The sequence below is a fragment of the Anomaloglossus baeobatrachus genome, chromosome 1 (assembly GCF_048569485.1).
Source record: "Anomaloglossus baeobatrachus isolate aAnoBae1 chromosome 1, aAnoBae1.hap1, whole genome shotgun sequence".
NCBI classification, from domain to species: Eukaryota; Metazoa; Chordata; class Amphibia; order Anura; family Aromobatidae; genus Anomaloglossus; species Anomaloglossus baeobatrachus.
In genome coordinates, this window is record NC_134353.1 from 860923164 (window position 1) to 860934858 (window position 11695).

Below are 11695 nucleotides of genomic sequence, written 5' to 3' on the forward strand. Positions count from 1 at the left end.
ACACACCCCCAAACACCCACCACAGGCATCTATCAGCATCTTAGACCACTAAATACCAACACAGGTACCCCCCCCAACATCACACACACCCCAAAATCCCTCCACAGGCCTCCCACCAGCATCACATACACCCTAGATTCCCTCCACAGCATTATACACTCCCAGTATCTTGTTGCAGGCATCCCACAGCATGCAAATCCCACGCCAAAAAATTCCATCACAGCCATTCTCCAGCATCACACCCTTCCAAAATCCCGCCACAGGCATCCCCCCATAATCGCACATTCCTAAAATCCCATCAAAAGCGCCTCCCCCCAGATTGCACACACCATTAATCTCACCATAAGCATCATAGACACTAAAATTTTACAGCAGGCATACCCACAACATTATAAACCCACAAACCCCACCACAGGTATCCCCCAGCATCGCACACACCCCCAAAATTCTACAACATCACACCCTTCCCAAATCCCACGACATACATCCCTATAGCATTGTACAGCCCCCAAAACCACAGGTTTCCTTCCACATTATAGACCCCACAAATCCCAAACATTCCCTGTATTATAGCCACTGAGAAATGACACCAAAGGTATTCCCCCACCATTATAGACCCTCCAAATCCCACTACCATTTGTCCCTTTTCCCTTGCAGCTTCTCATTGATGCAGTGAACAAGGGCTAAATATGGGGAGTGCACATCACATTTCACCTAAGTTCAAGCCACTCCATCAAATGGCACTCTGCACTCCTGACTGGAAGTAATTGTGCCGCCCCCACGTCAGTAGCAGCTGGGCTGCTCGGATCCGGATCCGCAGTGGCTCGAGGGATTTCCGGACCCGGGGGTCGCGCGGACACTCAAATAAAAAAGGGGACGTATATGTACGGGATTGCTGAAAGTACTTTGTGACGCCACCCACGGTGTGTGGTGAGATGTAGCACCACCGCTGCGGTTGGGGAGCACCGGGGGCAATAGGATAACAGCTGGATGTTAACTCCTCTGTGGGTAGGGATGGATTCCCCGGGGCTCAGTGTCCAGAACACAGGGAGTGATGTAGGCCGGAGGTGTCGCGCCAGGCCGGACCGGGGAGTGTTGGTGTACTCACTGTGGAATAATTGCACACAAGTCCGTTGGTAAACCAAGGTGTCAGTGGCCGGCTGCCGCGTCCGTGTGTACTCGGGTCCCACACCCGGGCTGGTGTACCGATGTCCCTTCCTCCGGCACACTGCAATTTTCTTGTGTTGATTTAACCCGTGTGGAACGGGAAAAATCCGCTCCCGGTGTCTTGTGTACCTGAGGAGCCGTTGCCCGCGAACACTGACCCTTGGGATTTCATTGGGTGATTTCGGATACCCTATCCCCCGTGGTGGGCTGTCGGTTCGCTCTATGTGGGCTAAACTTCTGGAGCTAGGCTTGAAACCTGCTCCTGGCCTGGTGAATTAGAGAAGGAGCTTGCAACCATCGTCTAACTAGGGTCCAGGTACCCCGCCTGTGCATGGTTTCCGGACCGGATCTCCGCTGTTGGTACCGACGGGCTCCAACCCTGTCCCGGTCCACTCTGGATCTCCCGCGACCATATTCCCGTCGTCTTTGGACACGGTCCACTGCTTGCCACCTAGCCAGTAGACCAGGGCCACTACCCTGTCTACCCTCACTAGGCTCAGCTTTCCTCTAGACAGTCTGTCACTGTCACTCCTCTCCACTTGACCTCCAACTTCAAACTCAAAACTGATCTGATTTGTTCCCGCCCCCGGATCCTCAAGACCCCTAGGTGGGCGCTCCCAATCCGACTGGTCCTGCCCTCTGGTGTGTCCTTCTTAGCCTAGGGGGGTGGCTAGGATTTTGTGGCTGGTGGAACCCTTGTGTGGGAAGGTGTTATGTAGGGTGTAATGTACCTCTGTGACCACCTGGCGGCGCCAGGGCATCACATAATGCCGACAACAAGTGATGGAAATTACATCACACCTACCAAAAGCTCATACATTCTAGCATCTACCAGTTAATACTTCGCATGGCAGCCTCTTAAAACATGCGCAATACTAACTGGCGGAAAATGTAAACAAAAACATGGACAGTGCTTTAGTCTGCTGGATGCTATGGACAGCAGAGAAAAGTACCAAAGTTTTACTGGAAACTCATCGTCATGACATACAGGCCCTGCGATTAATCAGCGCCTGGCGGCTGTCTCCCAACCTTTGGACAGCTAAGCAGGATGCGAACGATGCGCTGACTTCCTGCACAAATGTCCAAAGTGAGGGAGAAGGAAATCGTCTCTGATTGGTCTTGGGGCAGGCTTGTCATAACAATGTCACATGGGCCCCGGGAACTAGACTTCAGACATCGTTGGAACCATGGCAGCATCGGAGATGAGTATATGATTTTTTAATTTTACAGGGGCAAATAAGGGGAATGAGAAGGGGTTATCCAAGTAGTGGACAACCCCTTTAATGGGCTAATAAATATTCCCCACTGGACTCACTAAATTGGCTTTGTTACCTATAGCAACCTGTCATTCTAGGTGCGGGGAAGTACCAAGCCAACGGCGAAAGGGAAGGGAATCCTTGTGTCTAGCGAAAGGGTAGATGGAGATCCCTGCGTGAACCTACTGCTGGTCTCTGGGGTCTCTCACCACTCTAGATAGGTTCCGCATCTATGCGCCGAGCTGGATACCTGACCCTAGGTCTCTCTGGTGCTGGGCCCTAAAGAGGGAATGGGTGGGATGAGCTCTCCGTCAACCCCATTAAAAAATTATAGAAGACACAAGGGGGGGGGACACAGGGGAAAAAGCATGAACTCCTTATCCTTAGATGACTCAGATAGAAGTTCAGCAGAGCTTTCGGCAATGATACAACAGAGGAGTACAAACCACCTGCTTGCAACCCAGGCTTGAAGGAACTGAAAATATCACCAGCACAGTCCAAAGGAAGGAAGGAGTATTTAAACAGCAAGGGAATACTGATAATCAACAGCTAGGTGAAAGGCAAGTTCTTGCTGGGTCCAAAAGGGAGAGAGATGAATTGAGCAGGAAAACTGCCTATACCAATGAATACTGACAGCAAGAACAATGGAAAGTCAAGGAGCATTCTGTGCAGCCAAATGCTGTGACCTTCTATTGCCAGAAACCACAAGCTTTCACTCTTGAGAAACTAAACTGCTCCTGATCAGTTGCTAGGGTCAGTAAGGTTGGTTCTTCTGTTTCCCAATTTTGTTGTTTTGTTTTTTGATTTTTTTAAAAAAAAAAGGATTTAAATTAGATAAAGAGAATATAATTGCAAATGCAAATAATAAGACAAATCCGGCCAGTGAAAACTTTTCACAAGATTGCTTTTTAATTATTTCTATACATTTGGAAAAAATAAATTGAGAATTGTAATTTGACAATGTTGTGTTTAAGATGACAGATTCTTGCTAATTAGTTCTGCAATCTCTGTGCTTTTAGGCGGTCAAATCAAAGACCGGGCCCGGAGAACATCTTCGAAACTCCTTGTGGCACACTGGTGACACCAATGACCAAGTGAGGCTGTTGTGGAAAGACCCAAGAAATGTCGGCTGGAAGGACAAGGTGTCTTACCGCTGGTTCCTGCAGCACAGACCTCAGATCGGATACATTAGGTCAGTATTTCAGCAGGATGAATACTTTTGCATAAGGGTACGTACACAAGACAATATTTAATATTTACGGTCCAAGTACTGTACGTAAAAAAACTGACTGCGCACGGACAGCCATAGGACCAATTTTATTCTATTGGGTTGATCAGACGAACATTTTTTTCATATGGACTGAATGTTCACAAGAAAAAAATCTGAATGTCCTAAAGAAGATGAGACTCACGTATTCAAGTCAAATCATCTGTATAGCATCCAATTTTTATGGGTAAATTATTGACATAGGAAAGATTGTTTGGTCTTGTAAATCTTAGTCACTGCTGATATATAAAAACAGTTGCCATATAGATTCAATTTTTTCAGATTTTTTTTTTTCTGGTTGAAAATTGATTGTACAATTTTTTTTTTTACATGGTTGTGTGAATATAGCCTAAAATATATACCATAGTATCAGTGGTGTAACTAGAGTTTGATGGGCCCCGGTGCAAAGTTCAGACCAGGGCCCCCCACCCCTCTCCACGTACGCCGACACTTGGGGTATGGGATAATGACACTGACACTCGGGCTACGTGATAATGATGCTGACACTTGGCTCTTACCCTCAGCACTCAGGTTTCCCATGATCTGAAATCCCTCTATCAGCACCCAGCTTTCCTATGTATAATAATGCAGCCAGCCTCCCCAGGCCTCAATGTATAATAATGCAGCCAGCCTCCCCAGGCCTCCATGTATAATAATGCAGACAGCCTCCCCAGGCCTCCATGTATAATGCAGCACCCTCAGGCCTCTGGCCACCGTGTACTTACTAATTTATTTAAAAAAAAAAAAAAAAACAACAACAAGTACTCACCTCTCTCCTCTTTCCCCCGCTGCTCTGTCCTCACCTCTCTCCTCCTTCCACCGCTGCCCCGTCCTCACGTCTTCTTTGTTCCCCTGCTGCTCCAATCAGCGTCCTCCCGTCCTGCGCTCTGTGCTCTCAGCACAGCAGTCGCACAGGAGTGACGTCACTGCGCAGACACAGGGGGAGAATGATGATGCATAGAGCGCCGCAGGCCACTCTATGCTTCATCAATGCTGTGTGCAATGACGGGGGAGGGGGGTCCGGTGTCAGCGGCAGTGGCACGGATCATATAGCAGCCGCGTGATCTGCGACAGATCAGCGCAGCTTCTCTCTCACTGAAAGGAGCTGGCTGCTGATCTGCCGGGAGGCCGTGGGCCCCCAACCTGCCGGGCCTGATCGCAATGGCGACCCCTGCGAACGCAGTAGTTACGGCCCTGCATAGTGTGTAGATGTCCATGAAGAGCTGTTTTCACTGTTGCAAGACCTAATACAAAAACCATGCTTGATGGATTTACTGCCTGTCTGTTCACAATGATATACCGTATATATTTTCAATGAGTGCTCAGCATAAATTAGTACGCACAACAGATTTGTCAGAAAACCTTTAGTTTTCTTCAGAATCAACATTTTTTTATAGGATACCATGCTACAGAATACTCCCACAAGTGTGGGCCATTGATGACAAGCAAGATTTGTTATTTTGCACACTCCAAAAAAGTAATTTTCATAACAAAGTCATTCAAGACCATGTTGCAACAAATAGCGCACCCCAATGAAAGTCTTATGCCTGCTTTACACGGGACGACCGATCGTACCCGCCCCCGTCGTTTGTGCGTCACAGGCAAATCGCTGCCCGTGTCGCACAAACTCGTTTAACCCCCGTCACACACACTTACCTTCCGGACGACTTCACTCTGGGCGACGAACATCCACTTCCTGGAGTGGGAGGGACGTTCGGTGTCACAGCAATGTCACACGGCAGCCGGCCAATAGAAGCGGAGGGGCGGAGATGAGCGGGATGTAAACATCCCGCCCACCTCCTTCCTTCCACATAGCCGGTGGGAGCCGCAGGACACAGGTAAGCTGCTGTTCATCGTTCCCGGGGTGTCACACGGAGCAACGTGTGATGCCACGGAAACTATGAACAACCGCTGCCATTTAAATTAAACAATTTTATGAAACCTAGCGACGAGTACACGACTCACGATTTGTGAGCGACACTGCGTCGCTAGGAGGTGTTACACGAGACGACATCGTGTACGATGCCGGATGTGCGTCACGAAAACCGTGACCCCGACGATGCATTGCACGATCAGTCGTCTCGTGTAAAGCCCGCATTAGGAGTAAAGCTAAAGTTTAGATGAGAAAATTGTAATTAACAAGAATTCAACCACAGTTACGTTTAACGGTTCATTAAACAGGTGTCCAGCATAAAAATCACTATAAAAAGGCTGTAGATAGCAAAGAAAACCCCTTCCACTTCATGCTGTCAGCAATTGCACCACATGGAAAAGAAATGTCACAAGACCTGAGAAAGAAAATAATTTAGTTAAACAAGAAAGGTGAAGGCTACAAGAAGATTAGCAAAGCTTTACTTATCAGTCAGAATACAGTAAGAAATGTTTTACAAAAAAATAATAAAGATGAAACTGCAAGCATTTCACAGAGACGTCCAGGCTGACCACCGAAGTTCACACCTAAACTTGAGCGTCTTCTGATGAGAAGGGTTGAACAAATCAATATGCAAATTCACAGGAGTTAGCTTAAGAAATTGAAAGCCAAACCATATGGGATGTTTCCCATGATACAATACAGCGTACACTGCGGAGGAATGGCATGCATGGGTGGTGTCCACAAAGGAAGTCTCTCCTAAAGCCCATGCACATAAGCCCACCTAGAATTCCAGGGCTCATGCTGAAAAAAGTGAAGACTATTGAGACTTTATTCTCTGGAGGGATGAGACCAAGATAAATGTTTTGGGAACTGATGGCTTCAAAACAGTACACCATTGCAAAGGTGTGGCATACATAGATAGGAAAATTAATGGTGCCTACAGGGACACATTCTGGTGACAGTGAGCTTATTTGAGGCTGCTGGCATAGGGGAGCGACATTTCGTTGATGGCATCATAAATTCCCAGATGTACTGATCTATATTGAAAGGAGTAGATGTTTCGATCACTCCATGCCCTTGGTCGACGTGCATTTTTTCAAGACGCACATATGAGGCTACTGCTGCATATATGACTAAGAAAACAGTGAGAGTGATTGAGCAAGTATGTCTCCTGATCTGACCCTGATCGGAGACCTATGGGAAATTCTGAAGAGACAAGTTGTCATAATAACTCTCCATCCAGCATCCAGGGTCTTGAAGAATGAAAAATTATAGATTTTGCAATATGCCGCCAACATGTTCAGTCCTTGCCTAGAAGACTCAGTATTCTTTAAAAATCATGGGGGTCTTACAGAACACTAGTAGTTTTGCTGTTTGGTGTACTCATTTTAGTATCAGCTAATTTCAGTAAAACTGAAGATTTTGTAATTAAACTTATATTATTAACCTTACTTTCATGTTATGGGTTAAAAAATGTTCTATAAAACTAAAGGCCGCTTTACACGCTGCGACATCGCTAGCGATGTCGCTAGCGATAGCACTCGCCCCCGTCGTTTGTGCGTCACGGGCAAATCACTGCCCGTGGCGAACAATATCGCAGGTACGCGTCACACGAACTTACCTTCCTAGCGACATCGCTGTGGCCGGCGAACAACCTCTTTTTTAAGGGGGCGGTTCGTGCAGCGTCACAGTGACGTCACACAGTGGGCCACCAATGGAAGCGGAGGGGTGGAGAGCAGCCGCATGAATGTCACTCCCAACTCGTTGCCGGAGGACGCAGGAACGCTGTTGTTCGTCTTTCCTGGGGTGTCACATGTAGCGATGTGTGCTGCCTCAGGAACGACAAACAACCTGCGTCCAGAACGAGCAACAATATTTGGAAAATGAACAACGTGTCAACAATCAATTATTTTGTGAGTATTTGGGATCGTTAGCGGTTGCTCATAAGTGTCATGCACAACGACATCGCTAACGAGGCCGGATGTGCGTCACAAATTCCGTGACCCCAGCGATATCTCGTTAGCGATGTCGCTGCGTATAAAGCGGTCTTTAGTCATGTCAAAAGATATTGATTAAAATCTTAGTTTTTAAAGAGGATGTACTCATTTATGCTGAGCGCTACCTATACATGTATGCATATTTATATAAATATGATTAAATAACATTATGATCTAATTCCAGGGCAAGATTTTATGAAGGTACGGAGCTGGTAGCAGATTCAGGAGTCACTGTAGACACCACTATGCGTGGAGGAAGACTTGGAGTATTCTGCTTCTCACAGGAAAACATCATCTGGTCTAATCTGAAGTATCGTTGTAATGGTAAATTTTTTCATATATTTTAATAATTTAATAGAACCATCAAGTCCATACATGCCAAATTTCCCCAATCATCTAGAAGTCACTCATAAAAAGAATTGAACTTCTCGGCTCCCCTCAAAAATTGTCACATTTCTTGGATGCTACGGAAGCATCCCACATCTTTCCAGAAAGCAGTGCTTCTGGAAGGTTTTTTGGCCATTTACCAAGATGTTCTCTCATCAAATGGAGGCCCACCATCCAAACATGCCACTAGGTGGTGTAGAAGAGGCGTGGAAAAGTATGAAACTGTCCCTTGTATTTCAATACACAGCCAAGATAACGCACACAAATGTGGTTGCAGCCTCCAGCTGTCTGCTTTATCTGCACGGTGTATCAAAATACAGAAGACCCTATGCCATTTTTCAAGTTATTTATTTATTTTACACTCCACTTCGGGTACCCAGACAGCTAGTGTGAGGGCAACCAATCACAGATGCCAGAAGCCTGACTGCAACCTATCACAGATACTGTCACAGAGGGTGGGCTGGGAAAGCAATGAATATTCATGAGATTTAATGAGTGGACCAGGAAGCAGTGTGACAGCCGCATGGAGACTTGGAAAGTATAACTGTCCCGCTTTAATCCCCATTTTGCTTCTTTTTCTTATCTTGGTGGTCTTACCTGAACAGTAACATGAACTTCCGTGTTCAGGGTAAGGTCTGGTACGGATCTCGAACTTTACAGTACAGTTGATTTGGTTAATGACAGGGAAAAAGTTATCACAGTTATAAGACTTCCTGTTGCTAAGAGTTCTTTCTGACGGGTGTATTAAACATCTGTGTGCTGTCCATATGCAAAACATATGGTATATAGACAGCATACAGACCAATGCAAGTCAGCGTGGTAGTTCACATGAACACTTACACATGTGGATAAAACTCACCCATTATAAGTCAATGGGTGCACACAAAAATGGATCACAGACAGGTTACCATCCATACTTGATGTGTTTTTCACTGATCCCTTACAATTATTAACATAGGAAAATGTATATGGCCTTTTAATATTTAGATAATTCTTTATTTAGATTTGTGTGCCATCCGTATGTCATCCAGTCTGTTTGTCTGTCTGTTTTTTCATCTAAAAAATAGACAATATTCTTATATGCTCATTTTAGCCTGGCCTTCCACAAAAAAACACTATGTTTATATATATAAAAAAAACTTGATGAAAGGGAAAAATGTTGCGGATATTACCCAAATTTATGATCTCATTAATGGTAAGTGCCCCAGAATGGCCAACATTAGATGCACTATAGGTTGGCTGCAAGATGGCAAAGGTATAAATCTTCCTGACCAAGACTTCAGTCTCATGATAATAATTAAGGAATTTGCATGTCGACCTGAATCATTATTTTGCAAATTTACACAAACCACAAATAGCATGTTGTGTCATAGGCATATCTAATGATACTAAATATTTCACTTTTCAGAAATCTAATTGCTATAGTTTCCTCGTACCGGTAGAGAAACACTCTGGGATAATGTGTTTTTCTTCTTTATTTCCAGACACAATCCCCGAGGACTTTCAAGCTTTTCAAGCTCAGCAGTTTTCAAGTTAAAGGAATGTAGAGCCGTGGAAGAAGAAGTGTATTTTTTGTTTTGCTGTAATCACATTTTTATTTGTTAATAAGGAAACAATGTCTGATGTAACAAAGTTCTTTTTATACCTACTGTACATGAATGTATATGAAAGGAAACCGATACAATAAAGGATAGCGGGTACGCTGTAAGTTGTCAGGATATCTCAGAAGCATCATTTCTGATCAATTGCTAGAGATTTTACCTCTAAATATAGGTTAGTTTAGGGACACATTACTTTTGTCCCGTGTCGGGCGCATACACATACCACATGTGTGCCGCCTCCGTGCCAGCAGCCAAGCTGCTTGGATCCGGGTTCACTGTGGCTCGAGGGTCTCCAGACCCGGGGGTCGTGCGGCCACTCAAATGTAAGGGGGACATTTACAGGGGAGTTGATATATAGTTCGTGACGCCACCCATGGTGTACAGTAATTTGGGAGTACCACCGCTGCCTTTGGGAGTACCCGAGGTGATGAAGTGGGGCAGCAAGGTGTCATAACCCTCCACGGGTAGGGGGGATGCCCCGGGACTCAGTGTAGGGGGAGCCGTGGGGTGCAGGGGTCACTCTCGTACTCAGTTCATAAGCAGACACTGACAACCGGGTAAACCAAGTCTCTGGGTACCGCTGCTGGTGAGGGGAGCTCGTCCGGGTCCCGTCCCCAATGGTGCTGCCTGGTGATCCGTGACCTGCCTCCTGGCACTTAGTTTGACTTCAACTTGTTGGCCCAGTAGCATGGAACTAGCCGGGCCCCGCTCCCTACTATGGCTAAGTATGCAAGCTTGGTCTCAGGGCTCACGCTTGGGATTTTCTGGACCATTTTGGATTTGGAAAGTCCTATCTCCCTCGTTGCGCTAATGCCCCGATTCTGGAACAGGTGGGAACAGATCATAAAGGCTCCGTTCTCCTCAGGTGAATTGTCGGGATGCCTGAAGCTATTCCCCTACCTAGGGTCCGTGTACCCCGTTGTGCCTTCGGCCCCGGACCGGTGATAGTGCTAGGCTGCCGGTTGTCCTCCTCCACAGTTCCAGGCCCCTTTGCCACAATCCCCTGCGACCGGGGGTCCGACTTCTCTAGGCCCAGACTACCGTCTGCAACCTAGACGGTTCCTTCAGGAGTCACCACTCCTGACTTCCTCTGAGCTCCTCACAGCTCGAGGGCTACTTCCCAACTCTCCTCTCAACACTCAACTGACTACACTCCTCCCCTCCCCTCCCTGACCCCTCAGGTGGGCGACTCTATTCCACTCAAGCCGTCCACTGGTGTGCCTGGTGGGTGTGGTGCAGGGTGTATCTAGGATTTGATTTGCTGTTGGAGGCAACACCATTTGGTTAGGGACCCAGAACCAAGAGGGAGGCGGAATACTGCACGGAAGGGCAGCTTGTGCAGTACCCTGTGACGACCTGATAGTCCAGGGGCAACACACATGGTATATGTGAAGCCCCACCAGTGTTGTGTCGGTGCATTACCTTCAGGGACTCCACTCGGCTGGATCCTGTCACAGGTAGGAGATCTTCTTTTAGGATTGTCGTGACGCCACTCTCAGAATTGCGGTCAGTGGGGACCGCAACTGCAGATTAAGGGATGCCTGGGGCCGATGGTGGGTGCAGTCAGTTGTAACAGCCTCCTGAGAGTGAGGCAAGCCCCAGGGCCCTGTGTAGGTGTGTAGAACCACAAGGCGCAGAATAACTCCACACAATCAGAATGTCTTTCAGGGGTTTTACTCACAGTTGATGGCAGGGTGAGTAACCCGGGCGTAGCTGGGATGAACCAGGCTGGAACCAGGTATCCTTCAGGCTGACTGATGAGGGTGGCTACCGACTCGCCTTCCTTAGCCCTTCTGTGGTTTGTGGTAACCCCGACTTTTAGTCCCTATGGGGGTCACCCAGGGAAGTAGCTGCTCCCCTCGTTTGTTTGCCGTTTGCTTGTCGCCTGGACCAGATCACTCCAGCTGCTTGCCTCCTGTGAACTATGGGCCCTAACTGTGGCTACGTGGCTGCGGCTTTTGTGGTGTTGTGGCGTGGGCTTTAAGGGCCCCACACCGGCAGGTTTAGCAAGGAAAGGTGGATCTATCCCCGCATCGGGATCTGCCGCCCGTTTGGGCCTGGTACTCCCTGACAGTCTCCTTACTTTCCACTACACTGCTCTCTCTAGCTGTGTGTGGTGTTCGGGCAGCACTACCAGGTGACCGTTC

The 11695-nt window shown here is 47.2% G+C and overlaps 1 protein-coding gene across 1 annotated transcript in view; it reads left to right on the forward strand.

Moving 5' to 3' along the window:
• THBS4 (thrombospondin 4) overlaps positions 1-9886 on the forward strand; it is a 102236-nt gene extending 92350 nt beyond the window's left edge. Inside the window, exons 20-22 of the mRNA XM_075325819.1 lie at positions 3443-3615; positions 7745-7884; positions 9432-9886. Of these exons, the coding sequence (XP_075181934.1) occupies positions 3443-3615; positions 7745-7884; positions 9432-9484 (366 nt within the window). The 3' untranslated portion in view covers positions 9485-9886. The remainder of the gene's footprint in view (positions 1-3442; positions 3616-7744; positions 7885-9431) is intronic.
• Positions 9887-11695: the final 1809 nt, after the last annotated feature.